This window comes from Pteropus alecto, unplaced genomic scaffold, assembly GCF_000325575.1.
Source record: "Pteropus alecto unplaced genomic scaffold, ASM32557v1 scaffold23, whole genome shotgun sequence".
Taxonomy (NCBI): Eukaryota; Metazoa; Chordata; class Mammalia; order Chiroptera; family Pteropodidae; genus Pteropus; species Pteropus alecto.
Genome location: NW_006435837.1, coordinates 1533868 through 1549077, shown reverse-complemented (window position 1 = coordinate 1549077; position 15210 = coordinate 1533868). Strand labels below are relative to the sequence as shown.

Genomic DNA, 15210 nt, shown 5'->3' with positions numbered 1-15210 from the left:
TTTTATAGTTCACTCACTTTTGGGGAGGAAGATTGTGTCAAGATGTCTTGCTATGTTTTTAGGAAAGTAGTTGCGAAGTCCAAGTCTATAGTAATCCAAGGGATTTTAGGTATAAACTGAAAGAGGCATAGATCTATTTATCCTCATTTGATAGCCACAGGGTATCAAGGGACAGATTCTACCTTCAATTCCTGAACAAGACATCTAGCTTTTTTTTTTATGCTGAAACGTAGACCAGCAGCCTTATAAAAACTCTATCCTCTTCCTGTAATGACTAGATAAAATTATGTAGGTTTTCACCATTTATTGCTTAAATATTCCCATGAAACATATCAAAGGTGTGCTTCCACCCTAGCCAGTCAAGAGCTCAACTAAACCGTTCATTCAATTGGTAGAGTAGCAATAGTGTCATGAGAACTGCTGTTAAGAGAATCAGTGACCTTATTTATTTTCTCCCATAAAAGATTTTTAAATTCAATATATTTCAACTAAAAACAAAACAAAACAAAAACCAGTTCACTCATTTTCCTCTCTCCCCCCTCAACCTCTAGCAACCACCAGTCTGTTCTCTGTATGAAAATTCTTTTTAGATTTCACATATAAGAGTGATCATTTGGTATTTATCTTTCTCTGTCTGACTTATTTCAGGTAGCATAATGCCCTCAAGGTCCATTCATGTTGTCACAAATGGCAAGATTTCATTCTTTTTTATTCCACTGTATATATAGACCACATCTGCTTTATCATTCATCCACCAATGGACACTTAAGTTGTTTCCAGATCTTGGCTATTGTAAATAATGCTGCAGTGAATATGGGGTGCATATATCTTTTCTAATTAGTGTTTTAATTTTCTTGATATATTCTCAGAAGTAGAATTGCTGGATCATATGATAGTTCTATTTTTAATTTTTTTGAGGTACCTCCATACTATAGTAGTTGAACCAATTTACATTTCCGCCAACAGTGCACAAGGGTTCCCTCTTCTCTACATCCTTGCCAACACTTGTTAATTCTTGTCTTTTTGATGATAGCCATTCTCTCAGGTATGAGGTGATATCTCATTATGGTTTTGATTTGGATTTCTCTGATGATTAATGATGTTGAGCATCTTTTCATGTACCTGCTGACTATATGTCTTTTCTAGAAAAATGTCTATTCAGATCCTCCCTCTGCCAATTTTTAAATTAGATCCTTTTTTTTCTTTTGCTTTTGAGTTGTATGAATGTTTTGTATATTTGAGATATTAGCCCCTTATCAGATATATGATTTACAATTATTTTCTCCCATTCAATAGGTTTCCTTTTCATTTTGTTGATGTTTTCCTTTGCCGTGCAGAAGCTTTTCGGTTTGATATAGTCCCACTTGTTTATTTTTGCTTTTGTTGTTTTTCTTTTTGTGTCAGATTCAAAACATTATCACCGAGACCTACGTCAAGGGGCTTACTGCCTGTTTGTATCTAGGAGTTTTATGGTTTAGATTCTTCTTTTCAAGTCTTTAATCCATTTTGAGTTAATTATTGTTCATGGTGTAGCATAGTGGTCCAGTTTCATCTTTTGCATGTGGCTGTCCAATTTTCCCAACCATTTGAAGAGATTGTACTTTCCCCATTGTATATTCTTGGCTCCTTTGTCATTTATTAACTGACCATATACACCTGGGTTTATTTCTGGGCTCTCTATTCCGTTCCACTGATTGGGTGTCTTTTATACTAATACCATACTATTTTAATTATTATAGCTTTGGAATATAGTTTGAAATAAGGGAGCATGATGCCTCCAGCTTTGTTCTTCTTTCTCAAGATTGCTTTGGCTATTCGGGGTCTATTGTGGTTCCATACAAATTTTACAACTATTCTGTTTCTGTGAAAAATATCACTGGAATTTTGATAGGGGTTACATTCAATTTGTATGGTGCTTTGGTAGTATGGATATTTTAACAGTATTAATTCTTCTGATCCATGAGCATGGAATACTTACCAGTTTTATGTGTCATCTTCAACTTCTTTCATTAATATCTTGAATTTTCAATATATAGGCCTTTTACCTCTTTGTTTAATTTTATTTCTGGGTATTTTATTCTTTTCGATGCAATTGTAAATGAGATTGTTTTATTAATTTCTCTTTCTGATAGTTTATTATTAGTTTAAAGAAACATGACAGATTTTTGAGTATTATATCCTGCAGCTTTACTGAATTTGTTTACTAGGTCTAACAGTTTTTTGATATAGTCTTTAGGGTTTCTGTATATAATATTATGTCGTCTACAAAAGTGTCAGTTTTGCTTCTTCCTTTGCAATTTGGATGTCTTTTATTTCTTTTTCTTGCCTAATTGTTCTGGCTTGGACTTCCAATACTATGTTGAATATAAGTGATAAGGGTGGACACTTTTGTCTTGTTCTCAATTTTAGAGGAAAAGCTTTCGGCTCTTTACCATTGACTATGGTGTTAGATTTGTGATATATGGCCTTATTATGTTGAGATATATTCCTGCTATACTCTCCTTGTTGAGAGTTTTTATCATAAATTGATGTTGAATTTTGTCAGATGGTTTCTTCGCATCTTTTGAGATAATGATATGATTTTTACCATTCATTTTGTTAATGTGGTGTATCACAGTGACTGATTTGTGGATGTGGAACCATCCTTGCATCCTTGGAATAAATCCTACTTGATCATGGTATATGAGCCTTTTAATGTATTGTTGAATTCAGTTTGTTGATATTTTGTTGAGGATTTTTGCACCTATGTTCATCAGGGATGTTGACCTGTAATTTTCTTTTCTTGTGGCATCCTTGTCTGGTTTTGCTATCAGGGTAATGCTGGCCTCGTAAAATGTATTTGGAAGAGTTTCCCCTCTTCTGTTTTTCCAGAAGTTTGAGAAAGATTCATAATTAATTATTTTTTGAATATTATGTAGAATTCACCAGCGAATCTAGTTCTGGAATTTTCTTTGTCGGGAGATTTTTGATCACTGGTTCAATCCTAGTAATCAATTGGTGTGTTCATGTTTTCTATTTCATCATGATTCAGGCTCAGTAGGTTGTATCCTTCTAGGAATTTACCAGTTTTTCTAGGTTGTCCAATTTCTTGGCCTATAATTCATAGTAGCTTCTTATGAACCTTTTTATCTCTGCAATATCAATTGTAACATCTTTTTCATTTCTGATTTTATTTATTTGAGTCTTTTCTCTTTTTTTCTTGAAGGGTCTGACCAAAGGTTTGTCAGTTTTATCTTTTCAGAGAACCAGCTCTTAATTTCATTAATCTTTTCTGTTGTCTTTTTAGTCTCTATTTCATTTATTTCTGCTCTAATCTTTGTTATTTCTTCCCTTTTACTAACTTTGCGCTTCAGTTTCTTCTTTGTCTAGTTCCTTGAGGTGTAAAGTTAGGTTGTCAGAAATTCAAATTCTTGAGTCTTTGTCCAAATCTACTGACCTGGAATATCAGGGTGGAGAGTTCTGGTAGTCTGACAGTTTGTCTTTTCACAAGCCCGCCAGTGTTTCTGATACAAGCCAAAGTTTGAGAATCATAGACCTAAACATGAGCTTATTTTCCTAGGTTGAGATTAATATAGAAAATCCTGTAGTAAAGATAAACAATAAGATTTTTATAAATCTATACTCCATTTCATTTAAAAATATTTCCTTCCAAACTACTGCTTAGGTTTAATTCATGGAAATAAAACCTCATTATTTGAACTAATGACTCTGTATGGTGAAGAGTTCTTAGTTATAGATGTTTAAAAAAAAGAAACGTAGTTTTAAAATGTTTATTTTTCTCTTATATACACATATATGAATTTCCATAAAGACACAGATGAAATTTTATACATGCTGTTTGCGTGAAATTTTCTTCCTTTCTTTTTTGTCTTCACCGCTACCTCCTTCCCCTTTCCTTATTGTCACTCTTGCTGTCCCTACCTGTAATCCATCTTAATAACACTGATACACTTTTTCCCATGCTCATATAGACACAGACACACCCACACCTTTATTGGGGTTCATTGTTTTCAATGGCTGCCTAAAAGTCCACAGTGTGAATGTACTGTAACATATTCAACTAACATCTTGTTGTAGGGTTATACTTTGTCTCCAGTAATTTTTCTACAATATAAATGCTGCTGCAGTAAATACTCTTATTATGCATATATTCTTTTTTTCCACATAGGATAGATAGTTCCTACTGTTGCCAACATGTTATAATATTTCATATTTTCACCAGTGGTATATGAAAGAGCATTTATCTATTGAGTTATTTTCTTGTCAGTTTATGAGAACTTTTAAAAATGTTATAGATGCTAAAATTTTTTCTGTCATTTACATTATAATGTTGTCATTTACATTATAATGTTTTCCCAAATATGTTTCTCATCCATTGGACTTTGTATATAATATCTTTTGACATACAAAAATCAAACATTTCTATCTCATCAAAGTTACCATCTCTCTTAAAAATAGTTTCCACATTTTTATTCTGTATCGTATGTGTAGTCTCCTAGCTTTTCTGGGAAGGTTTTTGTTGTTTTATTTTACATTAAATCTTCATGCATGTGCAACTTACTTTTCCATAGAGTTTAATATGAGAATTCACTTTTATTTTCTTCCAGAAGGACAGCCAGTTGATCCTGTATCATTTATTAGAAAACATTTTTTTCCTCACTGAATTGAACATTGGTCAGTTATTAGAATCTCAGTCAAATATTAGAATCTCACTGAGATAAATTTCTGGATTCTAAATTCTATTCAGCTGATCTGTTTGTTGATTTCTGTACTGGTGTCTTATTACTGTGGCTGTATGCATTGTTCTGGTATCTGTCAATACAAACTTTCCCTCACTGTTCTTCTTTTATGTTTTGGGCCATTCTCAGGCAAATATACTTCAGTATATGCTCCAAGATCATTTTACCCATTCTTACCCTCCCACCTCCTGCAAAGAAAATTCCATTGGAATTTTAAGTTAAATCATGTTAAATGTATGGAATTGACATTTTTATGATAGTCTTCTTGTTTAAGAATATGGTATGCTTTTCAATGTGTTTGATTCTTATTTTAGGTTTTCACATATGATTTTATAGTTTTCTTTTTATAGTTTATAGTACATTGTTTTTACTTTTTCCTTTTCTTTATTTTGCTTGTTTGATTAAGTTAAGTTTTCATTCTCTTTCCCCACTATTAGTTTTTTCTTGTAGTTTTCCATTCCATTCCTAATCTCCCCCTTCATAAGACACAGATTTCTATCATTGTATTGACAAGAGACCAATAATGAAGACTTGTTGGTAGGTTATGTATCTGTAAGAGGACCTTCCTCTAAAACACACATGCATACACTGTATGCTCCTAATTCATCTAGGTAAGGGCACAGCATCTAAGAGAAGGACTACATTGAATTGGAGTAGATCAGTATATCTTCATATGGTTTCCCCAGCGTCGCTTGGCCCCTTAACCAGGCATGTATGTCACCCTGACATCTTACTGGGACTAGGAAAGCACCCAAATCCTTGCTGTGCCTCAAGTCTATTATACTTGGGGTTTCTTTTACCATTCCAGAAGAATTTAGGTAAAAATTATGCACTTTTAATGGGAATATAGTTTATAAACACTGACTTTGTTTTCTTGGTTCTTAAACCTTATTCAGCACAAGGGAGACCAGTCCTAATCCAAGCAGAGAAACCAGAGTCTATATCCTTGAATAATATCCCTAGTTCCTTCATCAGTGTCCTCGAAAGCCATTTCTCTGCTCATATATTTTTATATCTACAACTGTGTCATGAGACGTCCTAAAGTGAATATCTTTATTCACTTATTCATATCTGAATTGAATATAATTCAGGGGTGATCACATTGTGAAAATCATCTATAATATATATTGCTTCAAGAAGAACATAGGGGAGGGATTCTAGAGTGACATGGGTATAAATCTTGGTTCAACCAATTGACAAGTTTTTTTTTTTTTTTAACTTGAGCAAGTTACTTAACATTCCTGAGTCTCAGAGTCTGTGAAATGGGTTACGATTTCTGAACGCATTAGTTTGCTGTAAGAATTAAATGACTGAAATAATGTAAAGCACTAGCACTCTGCCTGACATGCAATAAGTGCTCAATAAATTGTAGCTAATATTCCCATTACTTTGTGACATATTCATAGGTATGCCATCCCAGGGGAAAAGAAAGTCAAAGATTTTGAGGCTGAAAGTACAAAAATAGTAGAACAATTTTCTTGGAGGAAGGAAGCACATATTTCCTTGTGATTATATAGACGTAAGAGTTAGATTTTTCACTTAACTGAGACAAATTTAATCCTCATGCTGGTCCTGAGAGGTGTACATATTACTAGCATATGAGGAAACTAAGACTCAAAGAGATTAAAAGCCATGATAGAGTCTAGATTAGACCTTAGACTGGTATGGCTCCAAAATCTCTTCCCCTCACTTCCATATCATGCTCTCGTTCTCTTAAGTTCATTTTATACCTGGCAATTCATTGGGGAGGACTACTCTGCAACATCTATTTTGGCCAAAGTGTCAGATATCGAAACTGAATTCTGACAAATGTGTACCTTTGTCACAAGGACGATCGAAAGGTCATGCCTGTCTCAGCATAAATTCACTCAACCATCAGAAAAACAGTTTCAATCTCATTCCCAGAGGAGAGGAGGTAGCTTCCTTTGTAGATATAAATGGTCATGCTTTATTTGCGGAGGCCAGTCCTCTGTGCCTCAATCTTTCTTTGCAATGAATTAGAGGGAGCGCCAGTGGAGCGCCACAGAAGCAGGCTGTTAGCAGCTATTGAGTCTTGAGAGGGAAACCTAGGGCAGCATGGCCTACTGAGGAGCCAGAGGGGTGAGGCTACTCAAAAAAACCTCTAATTTAGGTAAAGAGAAACAAGGAAGGAGATTAAGTTCAAGCATGAGAAGCACCAGAGTCAAGAGGAGTCGAGGCTTGAACAGCTAGCTTGTTATGGAGCAAAGGCTCTGGAGACAGACTGCTTGGATTTGAATCCCTGCGAAATCCCTATGGGCAGTTCACTTAATCACTCAGTCTTAGGTCTCGTTCACTAGAAGCAGAGCCCAGGAAGACATTTCTTAGGTAGGTGACTTATTGCAGAGGTCGTTTCAGGAGAAATCTATAAGAGGTTGAGGAAAACATGTTGGATTCAGAAGTTTAGCCTCAGCTTGATCCCAAAGAGAATTTTGGAGCATGAACTGTGCTACAGGAATTATCCAGTCTGGGGTAAGGGGCCGGGCTGTTCTAACTGCACATCAGTCAGCTACTGAGAGGTGGGGTATCACCTCCCAGGAATCTCCAGGTGAGGCAACTCCCCTACGCCAAGCTTAATCTTCCTGAGCTGGTAGCAGTTGTAAGAATGGATGCACAGTCCTGGTGGAAAAGGGGATCTGGTGCGTCACCAGTGACACCTGGTACCCACTCCGGGCTTTAAAGTCCTCATTTGTTAAGCGAGGATGGTGTAATAGCAGTTACCTTGTAGGATGGTGGTAAAGAAAGAATGTATGTAAAGCAGAAGTGGTAACTTTTGGGAACTGAAACTGAGAAGGTCCTGGGTGATTACCCAGATTAGTATTGTATGAAGATTTGTTTTTATTCATTGGTATTCTTGATACCTGGGTGATTGAGCTAGCTTGAAAGTACAAAGTTAGTAGGATCTGTGGCTTGAAAGTTTAGAGCAGGTGTATTGTTTGCCGATGCTGTAACAAATCACCACAAACTTAGTTACTTGTAACAACACAAATTTATTATTATATAGTTCTATATGTCTGACTGAGGTCTCAGTGGGCTAAAATCAAGGTGTCACCTGGACTGCTTTCCCTTCTAGCTACTCTAAGGGAGAATCTGCTTCCTTGTCTTTCCCGGCTTTTCAAGGCTGCCCAGATTTCTTGGCTCATGGCCCCTTCCTTCTTTATAGCCAGCAGTGACTGGTCAAGTCTTCTCACACTGCATCAGTCTCACACATTCACGTTCCTGACTTCCCTTTTCCTCTATTGAAAAGGACCCTTGTAAGTACATTGGACCCACTTGGATAATGCAGGCTAACGTCTCCATCTCAAAATTCATAACCTAATCATATTTTTAAAGTTCCTTTTGCCACATAAGGTAACATTTTTATAGATTCCAGGGATTAAGGCATAGACATCTTTTGGTGGGGAGCATTGTTCTGCCTCATGTGCAGGGTGTGTCACTTAAAATTTAAATGAAATTGAGTTGTCTTGAAAGCTAAAGTCATTTGTTCATCCATTTAGCAAAGTTCTTTAGTACTTTATGCCAGGCACTCTTCTAGCAGGGACTGGCAAACTTTTTTTCTGTAAAGGGCCAGATAGTAAGTAATTTAGGCTTTGTGTGCCTTTTCGGTCTCTGTTGTAACTGAACCCTGCTGCTGTAGTGATAGAACAGCCATAGGCATTATGTACATGAACGGGCATGGCTGTGTTCCAATAAAACTGGAATTGTAGACACTGACATTTGCACTTCATATAATTTTCACATGCCACAGAATATTATGCTTCTTTTGACTTTCCCCACAACCATTGGAAAATGTAAAATCCAGTATCTTGCAGCCTGTACAAAAACAAGCAGCAGATTGTCTATATTGGTTTACTTTTCGTCCTAGCCTATTTAAGGGTTTAAGGAACAATCTTCAAATGTTTGGAGGAATTTCTTCACCATGCTTGGCTGGTTATCATACATATTGCAAACCTTGACCTTGTGGTCTGCGATACTTGTATTTGAATTTTGTTCCCCATGAGAACTACCCTCCTTTTAATTTTTCATGGAAGTTGCTGAAGGTGAAATGGTGATGTTAGTCTTGAAATCTTGTTTCTATGTGGATGTTAAATTTTTGGAAACACAAGCACACTGGGAAGAATGCTCCAATTATTTGAGTTAATCAGAGAAAGTAATCTGTATCCTGACATTTCTATTTTTTCCTCGTTAAACCAGACTCACTCAGAATATTACTAATGTTTTATTGGAGTGGGCTAAATTAGTGAGAGTAAAGAGATGGGTGAGAAAGAAATGTGTCGCATAATAAAATGGAAATTATTATATTGAGGAGCACCTTGCTGGGGTTAGTTCGCCATCTCAATGTATTATGACTACTTCTGATTTATTGAATGTAATTTTCTCTTTAAAATATGGCACTTTTTCTTGCTATCATATTTATGCCTCTTGAAAATGATAGTTAGGCATCTGTGAAACACTGTTTTCTTTTCCTTTTTGGTAGGTGAAGGGGAAGAGGACCCTGGGAGAAAATATTGCCGATAATGGAGGTCTGCGGGAAGCTTTTAGGGTACGCATTGCAACATTTGCTATGATTTAAAAAATTAAGCTCTGAAACACTGTATGGGTACACCTCAATTTACACTACAGACATGTTCTGGAGGAGTTAGAGTTCTGTAAATTCTATGAATTTCTCTAAGTAGAATTATATTTCCCCATTGTCTCTATTATACTCGATTATATGGATAGAATGGCATTTCTTCTCTTTGGGGTGTAAAGTTACCCTAAAGAATAAATTTTGTTATTAAGAATCATTTATTTAAAGGATAGTTTTCAGAAGATGCATTCACAATAATATCAAAGCATGCTACAGAAATCTCCTCGGGGCTAGGTTTATATGAGTTTTCCTTGAGTATGCTCTCTCTACAGTCCTCCTTATAATTTTCTCTTAAAATACAAACTTCTATATTATGGCCAGAGGCTGGTGGTTCTCATATAGTGGGCCAGGTAAGAGTTCATAATAATGTTTTCATCATCCATTGGTCCATGATCAAACAAGAAACATAAGGATGATGTGGAAATATTTTCATAAAGCTAAATGCATTTAGTGTAAACACTAGATTGTTATTCCAAGGTTATAGCCTTCCTCTATTCTACTTAAAATATATTTTATTTTATAAAATGATGGTGATTGAAGATGACAGTTTTCCCTCTTACTTGGCAAAATAAAAAATCAGCAATATGTTGACCCTAAAATTTATTTCCGTAGGCCTTGTCATTATGTTAGATTTGTTTGTTCCCTGGTAGGAATAGAAAGAACATCTTTTTTCGTGGGAGGGGTAGTTATTTAACATGTGAACGCTTTGGCCCAGCGGCTTTAGTATCTATTGAGTGTAGGGTCTTTTTGCAGGTGAACCTGCCCCACCGTTAAGCAATATGCCATTGACTTGCATTTCCAGGTTTGTTTTCTTAAAGGAAAACTTGACAGGATGCATTTTGCACATGGTGGAGGATATATTTAATATCTCTGCACTGGATGAGAAAAGAGAAAAGCCATCGTTGCAGAGGATCATCTATTCTGCTTCTCTCACCAGGCTTACAGGAAATGGATAAATGACAAGAGGCAGGGAGTGGAGGAGCCTCTCCTACCAGGTATCACATTCACCAACAACCAGCTCTTCTTCCTGAGCTATGCTCATGTGAGTAGACCAATGAAGGGGCATCAAAGAGGAAATGTGGGACTTTAGCTAGCTCCTTTGATCAAAGGTTTGGAACAAAAGTTTAATGCCATAATTTTTATTTTAGCTGAAATTTTATCTTGCTGCTTATTTGGGGGGATAAATTTCACCTTCTTAACTGTTCTGTGGGGCATAATTAACTGATCGAGCCAAGGTTTATTGGCATTTCTTTAATCAAGTGAGTTACTGATCCTTTGGTAACATGCTCGATATTTTTAAAATATATCCTGACTTCAGATGTATTTGATACTATTTATAACCATTTCTAGTGACTTGTTCTTTGGCTTTCATGGCTCCTTTCCTGTATTTCTCCTTCTTTGCCTCATTTGTGGACTTTATTCCACTACTCTTAACCTGTGGGAGACCCTGAGGGCTGGGTTCCCAACTTTCAAGTGAATATGTGGAGACTACTAGAACTGAAGAAAACAACAAAGGCAGAGAGTCATGTCACTCTTTTGTGAGTTTAATGGGCTTTCTGATCAGAAATTGAAAGAAGCTGTGCACCAAATAAGGTACAATTCCGAGTTTGAGTCTGGCTGATGAGGTGACCGCCAACTCTTATTGGTTGTGCTGTTTTTTTTGGTTACAAGTTTGTAGGCCTCATTTTCAAAGAAGTCAGGGATGAGTCATTAAAGGTTCTGATACATGGCCTCACAGTGGGCAAATGCATATCTGTATGCTCAAAACGAGACAAAAGTTTTTATCAGTACAACCTTTTGTTCCTAAGTCTTTGCATTGCTCCCCAGTAAGCTCATTCATTCCCATGTCATCATTGGTTGACTGTGGTTAAAGGATTCTCACCTGTCTAGGTCTTTTTATTTCTTAAAGCTTAAAACCCTAAATAAATGACCATTTATCAACCTGACATCAACAAAACTTGACTCATCAACAAAATGACCTTCCCTTTTTAGTTTTTCCATTTCTCGTACCACACCCACAGTCTTTGGGTCTTCATGATTAGGAAACCTGGATTCTTAGGTCTTATTTGATTTATCTGTACTCAGTTTTTTTTAATGTCATATGTCCCAAAAGCTAGGTGTTTCATTCTTTTAACTGCTCTTCAGATTCAGTCTCTCTCTCCCTATTACCCTGTCTCATCATCTATAGGCTAGGCCTTGATCTTTTCTACTCTGGATTATCCCACTAACCTTATGGTATATTTTCTGGACTTTGGCCTCTTCCCACCACTGTCCATCTTACATGGCACTGAATAGTCCACCATATACCTTTGTAGATAAGTAAACTGATAGCAGCATTATAGCCATAATTTTGAAATGTCTCCAAATAAAATTCCAAACCATATGATTTATTTTAAACTAAATAGATTTAGGAAAAAATAGAAGACTATTTTATATAAGAAATTTATCTTGGACCTTTCTTACTGACAGAATGAGGAGATTTTCAATATTTTGTACATTGGAAGACTGTTTATAGGTAGTAAAGTTATTTTCCTTCCCGAGAAGGTACTAGGAAACCAGTAACAACCATAATGTATTTTCAGAAATCTCTTAAATGATATATGAAGTAAAGACAATACTATACAATAATGTAAGAATATAAGAAGAAATAACATAAAAAATGAGGTAAAGTTGAATACTAGAAACAGCTTCACATTAGCTAGCTTCTGAGGAAATTAAGGAATCGCATTACAGAAACAACTTGAAAGTCAAATTCAGAACCAGTTGACTGATGGTTTATCTTCATCAAACTCAATAGCATCATATTGCCTTTCCTGCTTAGTATATCCTTGTAGTTTCTGTGACTTGTCAATTTTTTCCTCAAATATTCTTATCCTTCTACTTCTTTCCATTTCCATTCTACTTATGTAGTGAACATTCATTGGGGACCTTCCTGGGGCCCATAAATAATCTAACTAGTCTCTAATTTCCTTCTACTGCTATATCCCCCTGCCAGATACACCTTTTTAAAATATGATTTTTATCATTTTCCTACTCAAAACAATGTTTAAATATAGTTTCAACACTTTAGCCTGTTGCTCAAGACCAGAAATCTGGTACTACCTCCCCTGGTCTCCTGTTGCTGCCCATTATGCACCATATACTCCACCCCAGCTGGATGTCTTGCCTTTTTTTTTTTTTCTCAAATAGATAACTGCTTCTATTTTCTCCTCCACTTAGAACCCCCCCCCCATCATATTCATGTGTCCTAGTTCTTTTCATACTTCAAGAATATATCATATTTCAAGACATACTTCAAGTCAGGATTAAGTAGGTTATGGTGCAGGAACAAACAACACAAGGAAAGTTTATTTCTTGTTCATTTTCTGTGTCCAACATCGGTCAGCAGTGAGTCTCTGCTCTTAGTTATTTCTCAAGGCCCTGGGTTTTGGAGTCTTTAGCCTGACATGTGCTTCCATAATCACCACAGGAATAGGAAAGAAAAATGAGGAAATGTGTACTGGCCCTTAATGTAGCATCTTAAATTATTCTTAAGATTCTTAAACCTCCTGCCAGTTTTCTAAAGCTTCCACCAGGAAATGACAAATATCACTTCTCTCATTTCACTGGTCGGAGCAAGTAATATAACTGCGTGTAACTTCAAAGGAGATGGAGAAATGTTCTCCTCTCCCGGGCCTGGACCAGGGTGAGGCAAGCAAGGCACCCAGGGCACAAAATACTAACTTCTCATGGCTCTCCTCAATAATGGGTGGTTGATTCATTTCATCGATTCAGATGAGTATTGTTACACACACACACACACACACACACACACACACACACATATACATACATGCACATATATGTATATATGTGTATATAATATATATATTTTTTATGGTGACTTTGGTTAATGAAATCCAATAACTTTCAGCTGTACACCTTAACAGTAAGGCATATATATATTTATACTGTGTGTTATATTTGATAAGGGCTATTACAAGCATTGTATTAATTGAATAAATACATTGGTCAGTTCTTGGGCACATACACTGTTCTCTTGATTTATAGCATTTGTCTGGAAACCTCCCTAATTTACTCAAATTGTGGAATTATTTACAATGATAAAACCTACTCTGGGGATTAGAATAATAGTTAATACTGATGAAGATTTGATCAGATCTACTAAAACTGTCATTCATTGAGTCTAAAATTACTCTTCAGTATAGCTGGAGCAATTAAGGCAGTAAAAATTATATAATTGGAATGGAAATGTAATTATTGGGATACTTTTCTCTTCTAGGTAAGGTGCAATTCCTACAGACAAGAAGCTGCCCGAGAACAAGTCCAAATTGGTGCTCACAGCCCCCCTGAGTTTAGGTAAATGGGCAAATCGATGACATTAGTTTTTAACTGTGCATCTCCCCACTTCCCCTCCCCCAACCAGCCATCCCAATTCTTTACCAAATAGGTGATCTGAACAAACGCCTGTATTGTGAATATTGATATCTCCATTTTGCAGACAAAAAAATCTGGCCAAACAGAAACTAAATATCTTTTCTTTCATAAGTATGAAGCTGGTTTAGTCAGCATTTTCTCAGCTAAATTTCTGTAGTGGGCATTTGTACATACCTTTAGTCTAGTGCCCTATCAAGAGATCCATGAGATTGTATAAGACTCCAAAGATAATTTAGAATCCACATCATAGCTTTATTATTAAGTTCTGTTTATTGTCTTCCAAGTTTTTGAAAGGTAGCAATCCATGGGTGCCATGAGCACCATGGGTGCTCAGTAAACCGGAATATTCCTTTTATCCAGCCACCTACTTTTTTTTTTATGGACCAAAAAAGTCTCCTTTCCTAGACAAGGACGAGATCTTAGGTACTGCAACTTAAAACACTTAGAGTTCTGGTTTATTTTGTGTAGTAGAATATCTTATTTAATGCCTCTTGTTCTTTCGTGCAACTAACCGACAGACATGAATGAGTACTCACTTTCTGAATAACTCTGAACACAGAGGAGGATATATGGTGATAATTCATATCTAGAGTTAAAAGTTCTACATTTTGGCTTTTAGTTTGAATCTTATTTTGAAACTATTGCTTATATAAAAGGAAAATAATTATAAATTGGAATCTTATTTAATTGTCAGAATGTATAAAATATTAAGTAAAAATATAATTAAGGTTAATATTACTTACCCTGTGCTAGGTTTCTAGCATAGTTTAAATTTTCTATAGTAGGGGACAGAGAATTATCATGAGAAATCCATGATATTTATATTTATTTATTTTTATTCATTCTTTGCTTAGAACATATTATGTCTGGATATCTTTATATATAATATTTAAATGAATCCAGTAGCATATTGCAGGAAAGTAATCTAAAATGTCTCCTATATTTTAAAATTTTATTTCTAAAGCCTTGCCTTTGAAATGCTTCAGAAATTGACTATAAATTACCCAATAGCATAAAATCTAATCACTGTGTTAGAAATTCTCCCCTACTGGGCTAAACTGTCAAGAATGCTGACAGTCTCTAATGGACTAAAATGTGATCCGACTGACAAATGGTGCAGATGAAACCACACAGTAGATTAATTACTCAACAGATAAGTTTTTAGAAACTAATTTCCTTTTACCAACTAGTTGCCTGTAATGTTGGATTTTAGCTGATAATTTGCAGAGTATACTTACTAATTATCAGCTAAATTCTATCTTTAACATTTGTCCAAGGTGAATGGCACCACGAAATATGCAACCCTACCCATACATCCCAGCTAAAACACAAGAGGTTATGGGGATTTTTTGGATACAAGCCATTGTATTCATTCAAATGCCCATA

The 15210-nt window shown here is 35.7% G+C and overlaps 1 protein-coding gene across 1 annotated transcript in view; it reads left to right on the top strand.

Moving 5' to 3' along the window:
* Positions 1 to 15210, top strand: part of PHEX (phosphate regulating endopeptidase homolog X-linked) — a 173351-nt gene that overhangs the window by 156688 nt on the left and 1453 nt on the right. Inside the window, exons 19-21 of the mRNA XM_006911611.2 lie at positions 9235 to 9300; positions 10325 to 10429; positions 13670 to 13746. Coding sequence (XP_006911673.1) covers positions 9235 to 9300; positions 10325 to 10429; positions 13670 to 13746 — 248 coding nt within the window. The remainder of the gene's footprint in view (positions 1 to 9234; positions 9301 to 10324; positions 10430 to 13669; positions 13747 to 15210) is intronic.